The sequence below is a fragment of the Elaeis guineensis genome, chromosome 5 (assembly GCF_000442705.2).
Source record: "Elaeis guineensis isolate ETL-2024a chromosome 5, EG11, whole genome shotgun sequence".
NCBI lineage: Eukaryota > Viridiplantae > Streptophyta > Magnoliopsida > Arecales > Arecaceae > Elaeis > Elaeis guineensis.
In genome coordinates this window covers 125,469,529-125,490,090 of record NC_025997.2, presented here as the reverse complement: position 1 = coordinate 125,490,090, position 20,562 = coordinate 125,469,529, and the positions used below count along the sequence as shown (strand labels likewise).

At 39.0% G+C, this 20,562-nt stretch overlaps 2 protein-coding genes across 2 annotated transcripts; both read right to left on the bottom strand.

Annotated features, from left to right (window-relative positions):
* Window positions 1-2,565: 2,565 nt before the first annotated feature.
* LOC109505826 (WRKY transcription factor WRKY24) lies at window positions 2,566-5,920 on the bottom strand. The gene is made up of 5 exons (XM_019850528.3): window positions 5,517-5,920; window positions 4,585-4,773; window positions 3,825-4,405; window positions 3,576-3,737; window positions 2,566-3,298 (listed from the first exon to the last, which is right to left on the bottom strand). Exons 1-5 carry the CDS (start codon window positions 5,841-5,843, stop codon window positions 2,845-2,847), a joined length of 1,713 nt encoding a protein of 570 aa, XP_019706087.1. The 5' UTR covers window positions 5,844-5,920; the 3' UTR covers window positions 2,566-2,844.
* A 3,776-nt stretch (window positions 5,921-9,696) lies between these two features.
* LOC105046191 (F-box/LRR-repeat protein 3) lies at window positions 9,697-15,934 on the bottom strand. Its single transcript, XM_019851008.3, has 8 exons — window positions 15,029-15,934; window positions 13,380-13,490; window positions 12,606-12,737; window positions 12,144-12,525; window positions 11,926-12,055; window positions 11,114-11,408; window positions 10,779-11,030; window positions 9,697-10,091 (listed from the first exon to the last, which is right to left on the bottom strand). The coding sequence occupies exons 1-8, from the start codon at window positions 15,779-15,781 to the stop codon at window positions 10,035-10,037; spliced, it is 2,112 nt and encodes a 703-aa protein (XP_019706567.1). The 5' UTR covers window positions 15,782-15,934; the 3' UTR covers window positions 9,697-10,034.
* Window positions 15,935-20,562: the final 4,628 nt, after the last annotated feature.

Here is a 20,562-nt window from a genome sequence, read left to right as displayed (position 1 = left end):
TTTGGCATCTGGATATAAGCTTTATGCCAAAATTTGTATATAAGCATATGTGCTTGTTTTTAATTTTTCTCCCTTTTGTTTTTTCTTTTGCTTGAACGAAAATCTTTTATTTCTTCCATGCGAGCAAAATTTTCTTCACATACGCAAATGTGACATGGCATGTATTTTTTTGTTTGGAATTTGTCATTTAATGTGTATTTGTGAATGCGTTGTTAACTTTTGAACAAATTTTGTGCTCATATTCCGGATTTCCTTTGGAAGATAATCCAACTCCAGCAGTGCAACTCGTGTGGTTTGGCTGATGAACGAATTAATAGTCATGATCACATCAACTCCTTTAGTGGAAATGCAAGTAGCTAGTGGCAGGGTTTGCAGGATTCACTTATCTCTCTCTCTCTCTCTTCTTTTCTTTCCTTATGTGTTTAGAGAGAAAATTAGAATGGAACTGGCAAAAGGGTGGAGAAGCCCTCTTGAGAGGTTGCACCATCATTTAGTATATATGACCATACACCATGCATATCCAAAATAAAATTTCCTGTTAACCAATGTCCAGAAGGCATTATTTATCCCACCAGCTAGCCTAATGCTTCAACAACCATAGGATCAAAAAAATATGAATTAGGCCCATGTACGAGGTCACATATTTAAAGTTGAAAGTAATTAAGTTCAGACATAATTAAGCACAATTATGAACCCAACTCGGTTCGTAGTTGGCTAGCTTGCTACTTTGTAGTTCCATTGACCCTCCTCTCCTTTATCTTCTGCATTGTTCAACTTGTAGATACGTGGAGCAATGTAAAAACCAAGAGTGTCCAAATTAAGTTTTGCATCTGGTTTGCTTGGGGAAGAAGACATGAAGCCATGTTGTCACATAGCATGTCATGACAGCAGCAACAAGTGATGTGGACCACCTACAGACACCAGTTTCACCGATGCAAATAATGCTTGTAATAGAAATCTTAATACCATTTATAAAAATAATTTCATTAGCTCAAGTCCGTCCACATCAAACTCATTAATCACTAAGTCCAAAGGTTGGATGTTGGCATGGCCTTGTTCCTTCCTCTGAAGGAAGAAGTTTAGATGTGGTTGTGTGTTAGGTTATGTTGTGAAAAGGGCTTTTTAACATTTAAATCAGAAGATTGGAGACTCTAAATGCTTTTATGTGCATCCACTTTCCCATGTTTGGAAGACTACTAGTCTTGTTTGCGTAAGAAACATGAAAATGGGAGTTTGGAAGTGATACCCGAAGCTTCTTGTGAGGTCAATAAAATAGGATGAATTGATTGACTGAACCTGTGGGGGAAGAAACCTGGAAAATTGGAGCAAATCCTACCGCCCAAAGTTGTTGAATATTCCAATGATCCTTTTGATTGTTATATAAAGAGCATGCCTCCACAGATACAAACAACCAGTGCTAATACACAGTGTCACTGTAACCCAGTATTTGATGGGATTATCAAAAGAAAGATAGATGGCTTCTATCCATCATTTAGTTTAAAAAATTTTGGAAAGGATTGATAAAAATAACCAATCGCCCATTCATCCTGACTCATCAATTTTTGCATTGACAAAATTACTATGTATTAAATTTTTTTTTTAACAAACTATAATGCTTATTCACTTTTTCATTCATATTATATATATACATATAATTTTATCTATACTATTAATCCTATATTATTAAATTTTATTACTAATTAATATATAATTTTTATAATTATAATTAAATAATTAAAATTATCTTCTATTTTTTATTTACATTTATTATTTTTTATAAAATTAATTAACTATTTAAATTAAATTATAAATTATTTATTTATTTATATAATTAATACATAAATAATTTAATTTACTATTAAATAATTTATAAGTTTATTTATTATATTAAATTAAAAATTAAAATTAAATATTATGTATTTTTTATATAATTATATATTATAAAGATTATAAATTTATTCATTGCTTAGTTTTTTAGTGTTATAAATCAATATTTATAAAATTTTCATCAAAGGATAGTTTAGTAAAAAAATCATATAAATATATATCATCCATTCTTCTTTTCATTCTTTCTGTACCAAATAAAAGAGGGAATCATTCTTATCCATCCTTCCATATTTCACCATATATCTTTTAGCCATCCTCCTTCCTTTATCCTTCTTTCCTCCAATTCATCCTTCGTACCAAATAAAGGGTAAATACTAGATAATCGTTAATCCAAAGTTTGTATATACATAAGCCAATTTTGTATCTAGTCAAGCAATCCCACTTGTAATATATACAAAATTTCCTTAATAATTGGCAATAAACTAATCAAGCTTGTCCCAGAGGTTCCTCCAAATAAAGTGCACCATCATTTAAGTATTTTCTTTGTCCCCACTCCTTATTAAATGCTGGATATGAACTAGCTGCTAATAAATATATTGCATGTCAGACCATTTTTACAAGCGAGTGCACAAATACACAATAACAAGCGCACATAAGAGAGAGAAATAGATAGATAGACAGAGGGAGAGAGATTGTGATTTGGTACATTTTAAGGTACGGTTACTCGTGTCTGATAGATTATGCAAAAAATTTCCTTTCATAAACCTTTCATAAAATCCTGTGGTACATCATGAAAATTAAACCTATTCAAATCTGGTTCCTCTTTCTTTCTTTCCTTTATGCTATTGATACAGATGTAAGGGAGGCCTGGTTTTGGCCTCAAAACAAATGAACGAATGAGATTAGATATCTTCTATACCACTTGACTCAATTTACATCCAAAACCCTATAAAATGTATGATGAGAATCCTAACTAGTAGAACCAACTGTGTTTATTGCTTTTCTCTCCTATAAATTTCAGTATAGGAATGAGTCGAGAAACAGGTCGTCCCTTGGCTCTTCCTTAGTTTGAGAGAACACACCCTCCATGCGTCTCTGCTGCTGCTGCTGCTGCTGCTGATTCATGTAAGAATTCATTGAGTTATCAAATCCAGAGAATCCAATATTGCCTCCTGAGGCCTGCATCATCTCGAGCGTAAACGGAGCCTGGCTCGCAGAAGCACTTGGTCGATTACTAAAAAAAGCAGCAGCGGCAATTTGATTAGGATGATTCACCATTGCTGAGGGTTTAATAGCCATGGTGAAGTTGTTGTTGTCTGTTGAAGGCCTACTGCCTCCGCTTCCACGAGCTGCAGGAACGTCGTGGTTGTGCTTGCCCTCGTAGGTCGTGATCACTGCCCTTAGATCATGGGCTGCCCTCTCCACATGCTTTCTCACCGGGCAACCCACAGTGGTGCATTTGTAGTAGCTCCTGTACGTAGCACGGAACCAAAATTTAATCCATATTCTTAGGATATATATCAAATTTGTTCGAATATATTAGTCACTGATTCTAATGAAGAGGATTTACATCATGTGCTAGACGTTATATTTTCCCTATACATGAGGCAAGCAACCAAAGAGCTCAAGATCAAAGATAGACATGCTAATTAAGCTCAGTACGTACTATTCGTTTGTGTAACATGAACATGCATGCTAAGAATAATTCGAGTATTACCAAAATTAGGAGGAGTCAAGGCAATGCTCACCTTGGATTTGGATTACCCTTCACCACCTTCTGCCCATATTTTCTCCACCGATACCCATCATCGAGGATATCGATGTCACTCGTGGTTTGAACCACCACTCTTGGCTCCCGGACTGTCCTATTGCCCGACGCTGAAATCCCCTCATTCTCACCTTCTTTCCTCCTGAGAAACAAAGGAAGACATTACTTAGCTTTCCCCATTCACAATACCACACTTCTTGAAGTCTAATTAACAAAAATGTATGCTTACCATCGCTTAGCGTCTGGTTCGTCTTCGTCGAACTCATCGGCACCAGATTTGCTAATATCGACATCGTCATCACCAAAAGATGCTGAAGAATTTTCCGGTGTATGAACAGCATCAATCAGTATGCCGGATTGTGCCCCGAAAGGACCTGCTTCGGCAGCACCCGAAGCCTGAATTGCTTGAGAGGAAGCCGAGTTCCTTCTCGTGGGCTGAGGCTTTGGATGGTTGTGGGCACCCTTGTACACGATCTCCGTGATCTGTCCATCTAACGACCTCTCCACCTTCTTCTTTGTCGGGCAATTCGGGAAAGTGCACTTGTAGTAGCTGCGAGGATTCTCGCTTCCTTTCACCTGCTTCTGCCCATACTTTCTCCAATTGTAGCCATCCTCTGACCTCCGCTGCGCTCTCAAGGTTTGAGCAGCTTGACTAGAATGACTCACATTAGATTGGTAGCCACCATTGTTAACTTGGGTACTAGCTTGCGAGGTTGGAATTCCAGAAGAATTCGTTCGGGTGGGAGCCATGAGTTCAGATTTAGCGTAGGCATTGTTGCTGTGTTGTTGATAATTCAATGATTGTTGATCCTACATCAGCATAAAGAGAAGCAATATGTATATATTAGAATCCTATAATTAAGGTCTCATAATATCAAAAATATTTCATGTCAGAGATCTATAAATGCAAAGGACATACTTTTTTGAAGTTGTAAATAAAAAGGGCATACAGGAGAAGTTATTGTAGAAGAGGAGGTTGGGGCACATACCAAAGAAATGGCCATTGAAGAAGGGTAGAAGGATGATGTTTGCATGGTCCCATTACTTGCTTGGGTTTGGAAAGAGAATTCAGAGTAGGCCTTATTTTCCTGTTTGACGCCTTGCTGATAATCAGCAGCAGGTCCCCTCCAATTTAAAGTTTGCGTTGAAAAACTACCAGTGGTTGGAGATTGCAGAATCTATCAAAATATATTCAAGGTATATTAATTAGCAAAGCATCATTTATGTAATAATTCACAGATACTTCAAGGTATATTAATTAGCAAAGCATCATTTATGTAATAATTGACAGATACTTAATAGATGTATAACTTGTTCAACCCGTGAATCAGAAAGAGTAGAAATCTCAAAATAACGGTTGGAAGGCACAAAAGATACAGCAAGAAAAGGGGTGCGAGAGAGGGGAGAAAGGGGAAGGAAGAGATGGGGAAAAAGGTTAGGCCTACTTAGGATTGTTCAAGAGAAGCTAGAATTTTTCCAAAAACATGCATGAAATCACGTAGTAACATTAACAAAAATAGAAAACTAATTAATCGATCAATATAGGGGAATTTGAATTCAAAAAGATCCTGGGGGATTTAGAGCAACAGATTATAGCTGCGATAGGAAACCATGGAAACGAAACCCCAAAATTTCTTTCATTATCATCATAATAATTAAAGACGGATGGAAAAGAAAACGAAGGCAGGAACGTCAATAAGACATCTAAACAGACAGAATATTATCATGCAAAGTTTGACAGCGGACGAACCAATTGCACTTCTTAAAATTCCATTAAAATAGCTTTGTAATTTAGGAAGAGATAAAAAAGGGGGGATTATTTTTCCCAGAACTAAATTACAGCGCAAGGAGTAACTCATGATATATAATCATAAAAATATGTCAGGCATGAGAGACTGTATTAATTATTTCATGTTCTTACGTTAGAGGAGAGGAGAACAGGAGAGTCTAAGAAATCCGTCGGGCTGAGACCGGATGGAATGGCAAAGTAGGAGGATGGAGAGATAGGAGGTGGAGATATGGGCAGTGAAGGAGGAGTTATGGACTTAAACTTCGGACCGACTCCTCCACTGTTAGCCATGGTGCCAGAGAATCCCCGGCTGGCCCCGGTCATCGACCGGCCCTCGCCGCCATCATTGCCAGCACCCTGGAGGAGCTCGGAGAAGGAAGTGGACGTTGGGAAGGAGAAGGAGAAGGCGGCTGGCTGAGAATCGGCCGAGGTCTCTAAACTCCCCGTGGAGGAAGCCATAAGGAGGAGAGACCAGAAGAAGGAAATAAATAAAGAGGACGAGAGGGAGTTGGTATGGTTGAGAGAAAGGGAGGGGAGGGTGGGGGATTGGTAATATGGGACTAATGGGTTACGTATGAGGCAAATGGGCAAAGATATGAGGTGAGCCGAGGGCATCTTCCCAGAAGGAGATGGAGGGGGTGGAAAATTTGACCGTTGAATTGGTATTCAAACCTCGTGGGTTTGACTGGCGGCTGAGTGCCCTTGTCTCTTTGTGCCATGGTCCCTTTCTGGACTTCCTCTGTGCCGTGGAAATCGCATAAACATCTCTAATCAATTTTGTTCCTATCTTATACTAGATCATGATAATGACTTATTTTTGGGTTTTTGGCATGATGAGTTTGCTACAAAAGTCTTTAAGGGTTAGACATTAAATTTTTTTTTAAAAAAAAAACTAAAATATAATAAAACTAGCCAATTATAATTGAACTACTAGTCATTATCAAAGGGTAAATTTGTCATGTTGAGTTCCGTAAGTTCCAAGTAAAAAATTTTATTCAATTAATAAAAATAAAATCAGGATTTGTTACCTTTGGTAAGAGATTTGACTGAGCTCATTTTGTGTAAATAAGAGATTCAAGCTCTTGTCAAGCCATAAAGTTGAACAGTCAAAACAAATATCAGTTTCCTCTGCATAAGAATTAGGAAACAAGAGTTGCTATGTTTGAATTCTATGCTGATTAGCTTCCTCGTGGATAGAATTGCTTAGATCCGATATAGACTTCTTAGAGCTGCAAAACTTCCGAGCTATCCAAGAAAGGACAAAAATCATAGAGAAAAATCTCAATCGGAGTTATAAGAGTGTTTGGCTTGCCATCACTATTTAACTTTTGCAATCCAACAACATACATAGGTGGAGGCAACTTAAGTTACGCATACATATATGTTGGTACTTAAATGGATGCATGCATGCATACATAAATACATATATACGTACACACACACACATATGTATATAGAGAGAGAGAGAGAGAGGGATTAATCAGGCAAAACTAACAGCTTTGATAGCCCATGTGTGATCCCCCATGGTGCCTAATTTGCACACATGCCCTTCAATTTACACATGGCACCATCCCCTTTCATATTCTATATTCCATGCAAATATCACAAACCATGCAAAAGCTGCCAAACTAACATGAAGTGGGCAAAGCTAACATAGGTAGGAAAATCTCCAGGCTTGTCCGGATTTGGTTTTCCTTAAGCTAGATTACAACTTTAGGCATTATGGCTTCAGCCTCCAGCCTGCCACTTTTTGTTGGCACCTGTGTCGCTGGGACGGCCGGCTACCAAATTGCAGACACACGTTTGGACTGTACGCGGCAAAATTGCTTCGTCCTAAATAGTAAATCCTAATGCGGTCGTTAAAAAAAAAAAAAGAGACTTTTGAGTCACCAACGTATCAGGCTATAGCTATGGCTGGGCCCAGCTGTCAATAGCGATAGACCAAGCAAAAATTTTCAGCCAGGTGGACGTTATGGCTACCTCAACGTAAATGAAAAGGAAAAATGAAAGCGGATTGCCTCTTGCCTCCGCTCCCTCTCTCTGTTCAGAAACAGATAGGCAAAGGGAATGATAGATAATATAATTATCTAGATCCAAATACTGCCAAATGTACTAGGTAAGAATCGAATCTAGAATCTTTGATTGCTTAATTTATTCTGCACTTGCATAATTTATATCTACTATATATTTGGAGTGGCACACTTTGGATTGGATTGAATCATTGTCGTCTGGAATTTGGATAGCAAAAATAGGTATATCTAATGAATTCTAGTTGTGATTGCCCAATCTTGATACAAAAGAAGGGAATTCTTTGCATCTGTCATGGGATTATTGGTGTTTCGTACTGCAACCCTATTTCGTATCAAGCCAATGCTCTAATTGCGCCAACCTTATCATGCCCAATGATATGGCAGCATTGTAATATTTTTTCTTTGGTGCAAGAGCTGGGTTCCACAACATTGGTTGTAAAGTTAGATGCACCATCTAGTTTCCTCTTTTTTAATTCCTAATAATATTTCTCATGGTTGGATCATTAGGTGCCTTGCTGTCACCAGTAGGGGAGACAATTACAACAAATTTGACTCATTCTCGATTGCATTGCCTTGTTTCCTTCTTTCCCCATGGATAAACTATATCCTAAACCCGGTGCACCAACCCAGCGGTAATCCAGTGGACTCGACGGTGAGGTAGATTTTGGCCACAGCAACCTTAGAAACGGTAGCGACGAAAGGGGGACGAGGGCTGTGCTCCTCCTCATGCTTCGCGGGTGGTTCCATTCATGGACGGTGAGGTCCATGCATGCTCCTCATCATGCTTCGCCGTGCTCCTCCTCCCGATCGTAAGATGGTGTTCAGGTCCGTCTACTCAATCTCGTCCTCGATCAAAACCTTGAATGAGTCTAGTAGAAAGTTTGGATTCTCTGCTGCCACCGAATATAGATCTAACAACCACTTTCTCCCACCATCGGCTTCTGCCAAAATCTCGCAAGCAACCTTCAGATCTTTTTCGAGAGGGGGAGCGCTCGACTAAATCCGGTTGGAGGGATGAGGTGGTTCGCGTCAGGGTGAAGGGCATGGGGAGAAGAAATTATTGCCTGGACCACACCTAGGTAGACCGGCGCAAATCTCGAAGCACATGCACGGTGGATGACAACCAATCGGAAATACATGAAATACAAGGGTTAATGTGGCATGTTGTCCACCGTGGGATTTGGGTGGTCTATGTGGACGTGGTCCAGGCAATAATTTCTGCATGGGGAGCGAAGACACTGACGGTTGGCTTCCAGCCGGCAGAATATTATTTGCCTGATGTACCGCTTTGCTGGTACACCATGTGCGTATGTATGTGTGCGCGCGTGCGTGACAGCGGGGGGAGAGATTGTCAATTCCATTTTGCATGGTGCGCATTCCATGTGTCTTCTAGGCTACCACCATTCAAGACCATTTCAAGTGTTGACGGGCAAGTCTTCTTTTCTTCCCACTCTTCTAAGACCGAGCACTCATCATGTGCTTAAAATGCATTCTCAAAACTTGTGTTTGAATATTTTGACCATCTTTCCAACGAGAAACAGCACTATGCCATGATTTTGGCGCAGGTTACCATAGCTTGCGTGGAGCGGCTAAGATACGGAGAAACTGACGATTGGTAAACATCGAGGAACTGCCCCAAATGTTGTAAGGAGAACTCCAGAGAGGTTAAGATGGGCTCAGAGCCAATCTAACGAGAGGAGGACAATAAAACGTTGGTTCTAACAATCATATGCCACCCATAGTCGTTCCATCACATTATTAGGTGCAATATCGTGAGACGATGTAATCTATGACTATTCCTAAAATAGTCATTTTCGGTTCAGATGCGGATGTAATCCGGCCAGTTTGCCGTATTACGTTTGAGCAGCCAAACAGCGACTGACACATAGTCAGACGTCGAGCGAGAGAGGTTGTGGGCCCTGCAACCGCTTCTAGAATGGAGAGGGACTTCAAGTTGACAAACGGGGGACCGGGCTCCACGGTTTCCTGGGATGAACAAGCTAACATTCACCAGCTGAAATAGTCCGACCAAAATTTAAAAGAGGGAACGGTGCGAGAAATGGAACACCAAGGTCGCGATTCTTCAACCGCGGGGAGATCGTACTAGCAGGCTGGAAAATAATATCAACAGAAACCAATAGAATCGCAAGCATCACCGATCGAACATTAATATAATATACTTACTTTGAAATGGTAAATAGAGCAATTAGTCTGTTTTTTTAATAATGATGCCAAGAAAACAACCCTGCCAACCGAACCAAATGATGATTGGATTCAAAAGATATTGGAATGAGTCCAACTGATTCCACCATCTTGACCTTAAATAAGGTGTTACAATAAGAGCAACTCCGTCTTGGATTGGGAGAAAAAAAAATGGATTCACTGGTTTTCTTAAACGGATACATACAATAACATTAACCAAAAGTAAAATTGGATTGCAAGAAGAACACATTTCCTGCACGACAGATAACCTAAATGAGGATAGCTTGAAGCATTACAAGGACATCTCAAACTTCCAGGGCCACGTATTTTGTTTTTTTGAGTCCCAACGACATTGATGAAGAAATGCACCCATAGTTCTGTGCAGAGGCTATCACACATGATCCTTGAGGTTTTAATTCTACACAGGCATACCCCGTGATTGTTGCTTCCAAATTTCATTAGGCACCAATTCAGCCTGCCAAAAGAATATTATCAATTAATTACTATGTCAAAAAATAAAATAATTAAATAAACATACAGTTCCTAAAAGGATATAGTCAAACATCCAAACGTTCATTGCTTTACAAAGTGCTTGCTTTCTTATTTTTATCACGTAGTATGACATTTGATAGAGACCATAAACGTCCACCAAATATAAGTGATGGAAAAAAGTGAACCGGTGCTCCTAGGGTATCATGAGATCACAAGCTTGTGACTTAGGAAGATTTTAACATGATAGCAACAAATCTTAGGTTAATAAATCAGCACAAACGTGCTCATGTACAAATGAAGGGCGTGATAGGAAATGATGATGTGAAGCATATAACTAGGAAAAAATTTGAAATATGACTAACAAACAGCACCTTGAGGTACCAGAAAATAAATAAATAAAGATAATAAAATAAAAGAATCCTGCACCTTCTTTATAATGTGCCAGATGAATTATGAACTTGTTAGAAATCAATACAATTATATAGTCTAGTACCACACATGTACTCTTTTTACCATGTACATTGTTCAAAACCTAAAGATGAAGATCTTAAATGTGGACAACAAGAAAGTCATTAAAAGTGCAACTATTTAAAGAAGTATATGAGAGAACAAAACCAAAAAATATGCTCATCAATACCGAAGATTCATCGAACAAGGAAATCAAAGATACCTGGTATGGCTTATTACTCCACTGAAACATACATCCACGCGCTTGTGTGTATTCAAGAATATGTTGAGGAATCAAGGACTTCAATGATGAGTGAAGCTTCATTTTTCTTAAACCATTACATGCCCATAGAACATTTTTCAAACCATTTGGAGTTAGTCCCTTTAAATGTAAAATAGTCATGTTTTGTAGACAGCTGATGCTCGCTAGTGCCAAAAGCCCCCTATCTGTTACCGAACAATATGACAAGTTTATCTGAAAGTGAACAAATTTAAATGTGTTAAAATCCAGATCCCCATCCCGGCACATTGAGGAAAAAAAGTAAGCAAAGATTGTACCTGGCGTAAATTCTGGGAGAAGCGGCCAAGTGAAAGCATTCCATCATCGTTAATATCATAGCATTTCTTGACATCCAGCTTGGTGAGTTGTCGACATCCCACAGCAATAGCTGAGATACCAACAGATGAGACCTGAGGACAACCTCGAATCTCTAGTGTGTCCAAGTTCAAGCACTTTGACAATGATCTTAATGAATCATCTGTTATATCTGAGCAGTATGCCAGATTAATCATCCGCAACACAGGGCAGCCAAGACCTATTGCTGAAATTCCCATATCAGTTATTCCTGTACACCTGAAGTAGTAAACCATATCAGTTTGGTTCCAACATGCAAATTTTGTATAGCCATATCAGCATGACCAACTTATGTCCAACCTAATCTTCCACTTTGAAATACATAGTAATCAAAACAACATTGGTGGACCTAGTTACACTTGAAAATCAAATACTCTAAAATTATAGTTCACTGCAAAATGGAGAATAATGCAATGAATCCAATATTAAGGCTTGTTACTTGATGTAGTCTAAACAACTCCTGAAATTAATTTCTCCAACTTCTAGATGTTTTCCAAAAACTGAGAAACAGAACAGAAAGTCTGGGAATTGGAAAGAATATTTTCATAACTAGGAGGCTCGACCTCTAATCTTCTTAATATAGAGAATTCGAGGTCATAATTATTTATTTCTAACCTCCTTCCACTAACTTGATTAGGTTTAATAACTTGATGCCAAAACTAACACCAACGCTTCTTTTGACCATGACTAAAGATGATGATAAGATAAAACCCAAAGGAAGCAGAGAGTCACAAACCTATACAAATCAAGCACTTGGAGTTTTGGACAACATTTCCCAACATGAACAAGACCTTCATCATTAATGTTCATGCAGAGGCCAATTTTTAGGCTAGAAAGTTTGAAACATCCCGAGACGGCCTTCAATCCTGCATATAGAAAATATTATTAAAAGCTATGATTTGATACATATAAAAATTGATAATTTTAACTTTTGACAATATAACAGGAAAAGACCTTCATTGTCCAAATCAGTATCTGTAAGATCTAGTTCCTCCAGGAGATGACAACGTTGACCAATCAGACGAAAGCCCTCCTTAGAAACCAGGTTACAAGATTCCATCCTCAAAGAGGTAAGGGATGTGCATGAGCTTGTGATGTTGGCTAGTGAAACATCAGTTATCTCACTACAGCATGTGATATCTAATTTCAACAGATCCCTGTGTTTTGACACAATAAAAGAAAGATCTTCATCTGTGATGCCAGAGCACTTGCTGAAGCTAAGCTCCTTCAATGATAAGCAGGAAGTTCCAATGGCTTTCAATTCAGTTGATGTGATTTCACAGTCACTTAATTTGATAGATTGCAACCTAGGAAGCTTTTGTAAAAAACAGGTAACCTGCATAGAAATCAATTAGTAATATGTCTCATGGAAGCTTGAGTCTTTCCCCTGGTTGAGCATTGTTAGAATGGACTTACAGGAATGTAGTATGTTAAACCCATTTGGCGTAGACCCAGGCTTCTATTAGTGATAGAGGACAATCCAGCACACTTAGCATGCTGACAAGTTGCTATGTCGAATACCTGCTGACGAATTGACATATCGAGTACCTGCATGAAGCAAATTTTGAATAAAGCTGTAAAATCCAGTAAAACTTGGCTGGATAATGATGAATACATGGATGTGAGATAACACATATTTAAGGTCATGAATGATTGAAATTATGCTGGAATCATATAATATGACAGTCTACAGGGAAGGGGCATTAAAAGCAATTAATGCTCAAGATTTGAAGTATCGGATGTGAAGTTTACAATTACAAGCATTCACTCCTTTTACCTAGATAAAATGCAAAGCTAATTCTAACATTCCTCTAGGGATGTATGCCTTTGTATGTCATTTCACATAATTCATAGTACAGTTTATCTAAGAAACGTATTTTAATTTTCTCCTTTCATTCATTCCGCATCGTTTATAAGCAATCTGAACCAATAAAACAATTTAATTTCAAATACTTGTCTTATCGATTGTTTTCCATTATTGATGGTGTGAAAGTTACAATTAATAACTTACATGTTACAGTTCTGTACCCATTCTATAGTCATCCTGTCTATCTGCAATTGTTCAGGTGCAACTGATATCCACAGTAAGCATCATTAAGATCAGTCTTGCAATAAGCTGCTGAGATATTTTTATTCTAAAAACATCGTAAATGACTCTGAGCTACTTTCAGCTTCATCATTAATATGTACCTCTAATGACGTGCATCCTTGACTGAGAGCATCAACACCAACGCATTCTGGCAATGACAAATCTTCAAGATATGGTAGTTGTAAGATAGCTGGAAGGCATTTCTCTGTTATCTGCAACGTTTAGAATGCAAAATTTTCATCAAAATAATATATTAAGTGGGGAAGTGCCCAGAAAAAAAAAAGGCACAAGGTCAAAAAATTAGCTTGTAGACATCATTCATGTATCTTGCAAATGAGAAAGCCAACTTCAAACAACTGATGGAGCCCGACAAGAAGATTGAGAAATGAATCAATTTAAATCTTTTACTGCTAGCAGTAGTTCAAATTCATTTTTAAGAGGCAAAATCGCTCTTGGCTCATATTTTATAACCTAAAGAATTCATGAAAGACAACTAGATAGGCTGTGGATATCCTTCATGATGCAGTTCTTGCGAAAAATACAGTAAAGAGAGAGTGCTGTAAATTCTCGCATATAATGTAATGCATAAAGTAGCCAAAATATTTCGACCAACCCTATGGTCTCATACTGAAGGAATCAATTAACAGGTATCATCATAATGCTTACATGCAAGTAACTATACCTGAAAGTTGACATGCTTAAGACCTTAAATATCAGATTGGTCAAAAAACTTCTAATTAAAAATGACCCATCTAGACAATTTGTTATTTTGTTGTGAAGGATTCCTTGATGTACAATGAAACATGTTCTGCTTTCAAATCCAGCTACCATCTGGCCACTTAATTTTACAAATGTTGTTCTTAATGTACACATACTTGTAGGTAAAAATACCTCTATGCAACATAAAGTACATTCCATCCTGCTTAATGGATGAGCTCCACTATTACTTGATGTGCTGCCTTTGTTTAATGCATGAGGTTTGCAGTTCAAGCTAGTGTTTCTGCCTGCATTCCTAAGCATTTTTCCTCTCAAACCATCAAACTGCACATCTTTTCTAAAGAGAGACAATCCTACTCCAGTCTTTGATTGCCCTGACTCTCGGAGCAAATTCTGTGTCCCTCTTCTTCAAAAGGAGATGAGTGTATATACATAGTGCATTTCAACTTTAACATAACTTTGTTTTAGACCTCATAAGAAGCAAATTCCAGGCTAATATTAAAAACTAGGCTATTTGTCCATCACAAATAATCATAAAGCAGGCTCCAGCGCTTTGCGATAGGTAGCTAATTTAAGCAAATGTCAAAATATAACCAACTAAGCTTGTGTTGAGCAGATAGCCGCTTACAAACTGGAGCAAAGTAAGTCCCCACTTTGCAATTACACTAATTCCAATAGGACTATAGAACTTCTCTGACTTATATAGCACAATCACTGAGAATAAATATCCGTCAAAAAGGAAAGAACTTTTTTTTTTTTTTTTGAGAGAGAGAGAAGCACAAGATCAATATGTCAAACACAAGCAGACAATTACCTTAACAAACACTAATAAGAAAATGAAAAGCTATTCCAATTCAAGATTTAATGTCAGTAAAATACAACCTCTTCAAAAGAAAAAGAAGCCAGGGCTAATCATTTCACAAGCCTAACCTATCTAAAACCAAAAAATTAATTTGTTACCTCTCTGTTCGTAGCAAATAACATTAAGCATCATGTATCAGTTATCAGAAGGATCAAGGATCAAAAGTATTACCGCCAAGTAGGAAAGATCCAAACTTTGAAGCATCTTGCATTTAGACGCCACCAGCTCGATCCCCAAGTCGGTCAATTTGATGCATTCATTCAAGCAGAGCAATCTCAGCTTGGGGCAACCCAAGGCGATCCTTGCGATCCCGATATCCGTGATCCTCCTACACTTAGCCAGCCACAGACGTTCAAGATTTCTCGCCCGGCCGATCGCCGCAGCGGCCCCGTCGTTCAGATAGAACGAGTATGACAGATCGATCTCGACCAGAGAAGTGCAGTTCACCGCCAATTTCTCGAGCCCGACACTGGAGAAAGCCTTGGACCTGGAAAGGTCGACCGAGCGGAGCGATGACCGAAGGGCGTCGGCGGCAGCGGCGAGGGCGCCGTCGGTGACGCGAGGGCAGAGGGTGAAGTCGAGGCGGGCGATGGAGGGGTAGCGGGCGAGGATCCGGCGGAGGAGGTCGGACCGGAGGGGCGCGAGTGTCCGGCGGTGGCGGGACTCGGCGGCGTAAAAGGACTTGCAGACGAGGGAGAAGGATTTCTTGTCGACAGGGTTGGAGCCGAGGCGGTCGAGGATCAAGAAGAGGATCTCCTCGGTGAGGGAGTCGAAGGGGTTGCGCTGCTGCTCCGCTTCTCCTCGCATCTTCTTGATGGGTCTCGGATTGAGGCGATTATATGGGTTGGAGTTCTTGGAGACGAGATCGAACGTTAGTGTTGGGAGAGCGCCGGGGCTCCAACTACTCCGGCCGATCGCTTCCATTTTTGGAGCAAGAAAGAAGAAAACAGAGAAAGAAATGGTCTAAAAACGGCTTCCTGAACCTAGGGTTTGGAAATTGATAACGAAGGAGAGGGAGAGAGGAGCAAAATTGAAGAGAGAAAAAGGAAAAGAGAGAGAGAGAGAGAGAGAGAGAGAGAGGGGTAAGCGTTAACGTTAACAGAAAACTGCGGGCAGACATAAAAGAAGGACGGAGGTGGAAGGTGGTGTGTGATAAGTTACCGAAAATGGCCCTTTTGTTGTTTACTTCCAAGATCGATGGATCGAGAGATGTTTTCACTTATATGACGTAAATACCCCTGCTGTGGTGGTCGTGGCAGGCCTGGGTTTTGAGCGGGCGTTTGTGCACTCCAACCGGGCAGCGTTTAAATAACCAAATCTGGACTGACATGAAATCTCAAAGTCAGGGTAAGATCACCAAAATTCTTACTGCAGGTCTCCACTTCTTTTAGGCTCTATCTCCTGCCATCCATCTCCATCACATTCAGCCATCCATCCACAAAAAGATGAATGGCATCAGAGATAGAGATGACGAGATGGAAGATGATGAGATGAGAGCCATCTATCCCTAATATCTATTAAGATCATCTTCACATCGGAGACGGTGAGATGGGAGTCATAGCCTTACGGAATTTGAGAGTGATTCTTAATGAGGAGACGGAGAGTGTCGTCAGTGAAGAAGAGCGGATGCCCGTCGGCATCATGGATAAAGAAGTCGGCAATCCGGATAGTGAGGTCACTGGAGAGCTTGCAAAGGAAAATCTTGAGATGAACGAGGGCGACATTAGCAAGGAGGCCATCGGAGGCACCGACGGTACCACCGTCGATGGAGAGGATGCGAACCCATCCGATGGCAGCAGTCTGGCTTGAGGGGCGTCTCCTGGTCTCCGATAGCGGACATTCTAAGCTTGAGGGGCGCATTTGGCGATGGTGGAGTTTTAAGCTTCCGACGATGAAGGGGTTTTGAGTAGGCCCGGCTTAAGTGTAAGGCCACCAAAGCCCCTACTTTAGGCTTCTACTTGTTTTAAGCCCCCTATTATTTATCTCCATCGTGTCCAACCGTCCACCCATGAGAAGATGAACGGCACTGGAGATGAAGATGGAGAGATGAGAGACGGCGAGATGGGAGATAGGGGACGATGAGATGGGAGCTGTCCACTCCTAACATCTATTAGGGCCGTCTTCTCATCGAAGACGGCGAGATGGGAGTTACGACCTCATAGGACTTGGGAGTGGTTCTTGGTGAGGAGGCGAAAGGCGTCATCGATGGAGAAGAGCGGGTGCCTGTTGGGACCACAGACGAAGAAGTTGGCAATCCGGATAGTAGGATCGTTGGAGAGCTTACAGAGAGAGGCCTCGAGGGCGACACCAGCGAGGAGGCCATCGGAGGCATCGGTGGCACCACCATCAATGGAGAGGATGCGGACCTATCTGACGGCAACGGTCTGGCTTAAGCGGCGTCTCCTGATCTCCGACAGCGGACATTCTAGGCTTGAGGGGCATCTCTGACAGCTGTAGAGTTTCAGGCTTTCAGCGGTGAGAGGGTTCCGGGCTTCCAGCATCTGAGCGGTGGCAAGGAAGGCGTAAGGGTGCGACGGTTAGTTTTTTTTTCCTTTTCAGAGTCATGACACATGTGGCAAATGGCGAGGCTACTACGTGGTCTCCAGATTCCTCCAACCCTCGCCCGTCCCGAGGAAGCGCGAGCTCGAGTTCGAGGTTGTTGAGCCCCTCCCACCTCCTGTCCAGCTTGGCAAGATCACCGAGGAGCTCAAGGCCCACGATGGCTCCAATCCTAAAAAGCCCCTCCTTATGGCCATCAAGGGCCAGATCTACGACGTCACCTAGAGCAAGTCGATCTCCACTCCGCTCTCTCTCTTCATCGTCCTTCTTTTGTTTCTGATCAGATTTGATAGCTTTTTTGTCTCATACCAATCCATATTATTTTTTTTAACTTTTTTTCTAATCAAAATCAATTTCTCATCTATTACTTTTAGGTTTCTGATCTCTATCAGCCCGTTTGCTTGAGTACTTCATGAGGATTCTAGTATTGTGATTGAAGATATGGCTTTGTTTTGATTTGGTTTGGATCAGTAAAGTTATATTTCCTTCTGATGCATTGCCATGATTAATACTTTCATTTTAACGATGCCCATATATTTTCTCACTTCTCTAATTAGGTGCCAATTCCCAATCAATCAACGGATATATACACAACAGTTATATTTTTTTCTATAAAAGTAAGTCTTTTTTTTAATTTATGATATCCATTTCTTAATTCTTCTTTTCTTTTTCTCTTTACTCTTCTTCTTGGTAATACTTTCTAAGATTCTAACTCATATTTTCTGTAGTCTGCACTTCTGTACAAGATAATTAATTGATTATTTATCTCATTTGCAATCAGCATTCAACAGTCGGATACTATTGTTCTAACTTTTGTAGATTTTTTAATTTAATTTAAAATTTATATTATATTATTATATTATCTTTATTTTATTTAATACTTAATTTATTGAATTAAAAATTTTGATTGTTGATCTTATATTAGTCATTTAAAAAATATAAGATCTGGTATTAATAAAATCTTACTTAAGATCAATAATGTCTTAAGAAAGATTAAATGGATTGGCTATATTATCAATTGAAAAAAAATATTAGAAGAACTTAATTATAAAAATTTAATTAAAAAAATTATATCTCAAAAAATTAAAAAATTAAAATTTTAATAAAAAATTTATATAAATTTTGATGAAAAAAATATATTTTAATATTTAGCTTTAGGTCTCCCTATGTGTTGAGTCGTCCCTGCCCATAGTTCAACGAAACTCTTCTACAAATCTAAGTTAATTACAATTTGTGCACCCCATCTCACATTTTATTGTACTAGTTTTGACACATGTCATACCTTTGTCATGTAGGTAGAGGATAAAAAGAAAGAGAAAATGAAAAATCAGAGAGAAAATAAGAATAAAATGACTTTCTAGGATAAGAGCTTGGACTCCAAAAATTATTTTTGGTCAATGGTCTCTTCAATAACAAGCCCGAACAAGACCTCAACTGGGTGAAGTGAAGGAGAAAACAAAAATAAAATGTAGCAAAGATTTTAGAGAGAGAGAGAGAGAAGAACAAAGTAGATAGTAGTTTTTAATTAAAAAATAAATTTATTTCCATAAGAAAATAGAGGAGAGTTAATAATGACACGAGTTTATGTTATAAGAATATTATCTTAAACATATTTATTATGGTAGAAATCCATTTTAGGTCAGTTGGAATCAGGTGGCAATTGTAGGTCAGCGATAAAAGGACCTACAAAATAAGTTTTCGATCGGAATTGGCTCCAGTGGAGGCCTTCCAATGTTCAAATCAAACTTTTGAAACAGATGAGAAGGAGTGAGTACTTTATAAAAGAAATATTTTCATACCTTAAGGGTTCCTGTGGACCTATAGAGATTCAAGAGCCATGAGGAGGTAGGAGATTAGATGATTAGTCTTGTCTTATCAGATGCGATATGCTCATTATCTTTAATCTTATTTGGCAAGATATGTTTGTTATCTTCTTTCTTATCTATTTACCATTAGTTGTTCCTAGTGGTCATGAAATTTGAAGATCTGCATGGGTGGTTGAAGGTCAATTTTTTCCATGTATTATATCGGATAAGGTCAGCTCAAATGTCTTTGGTTAGCCAGCATCAAGGTCAGATTGGACTAGTTTTTTCTATGCATCAGTTTAAACTGAGGAAAGAATTTCTTATCTATAACAATATTAGAGATGGAGACAAACAAGATAGTAATTGAGGTGGTGGAGATGAGTTAACAAGAGATGTAGAGAGCCTATATATGTTAGAGTTTGAGAGGTAGTGATAATAAGATAATAGCTTGAGTGCAATGGCCATTATGAGAGATTTAGGGGTGATGTATAGATAGACAGCAATGGTAGGGATAGAAGCTCGGTGAGGGTGAGCATATAGAGAGTGAGGAGGGATTGACTCAAAAATGGAGAAAGGCTAAGAGAGGGCAATAGAGGATTAAAGGATTAGCTTATAAGGAGAGAATTATACATGTTTGTTATCAACGGTGTTCACTTGTTTGTGGTCGTTTATGATCTATTGATCATAAGAAATAAGGATGTTTGGAGCTTCTAATCAGTAGAGGAGGAGAAATCAGGGGTTGATCTGACATAGAAGAGGAGAATTGTTCAATGATTTATACACTCGATTCCTTTAAGAAGGTAATAATGCATTTATTAAAATGTGGTTTAGCTCATACTAATGCATGAATTAGATCTCAACGTTGAATGGGACCATAGAATAAATTTGACGATTTCCATATATCATAACAATTCTTGATGATTCATATCTGTCCATCGACTGAGACAATGGTTTTGCCAAGACCAGTGGATGCCTCATCCAATAGTTGGTCTCAGCTTACAATTTCACAATAACCTTTAGCAAAATAATCTCTCATTTATTAACTATGCTAGCCGGAAAATCTGAAAATAATCTAATAGATGGATAGAAGACCACTTTCCTCTTTTATATTTTCAACAATCTAGTGGTATTGTGCTACTACTAAGATTTGAATCTTGAACGCTCTATGAGAGGCCATGCCCATAGAAGAGGAATAGCAATTAATTAAGCTATCAATTGTTAGAATGTAACCCCTTATTACTTTGATCATTTTTTAGAAAAATATCATTTATGAACTGCACTCGTTTAAGATGTTTATAAAAAAATGATGCCATGTATATTGATGGTTGAGACCTACTTGGA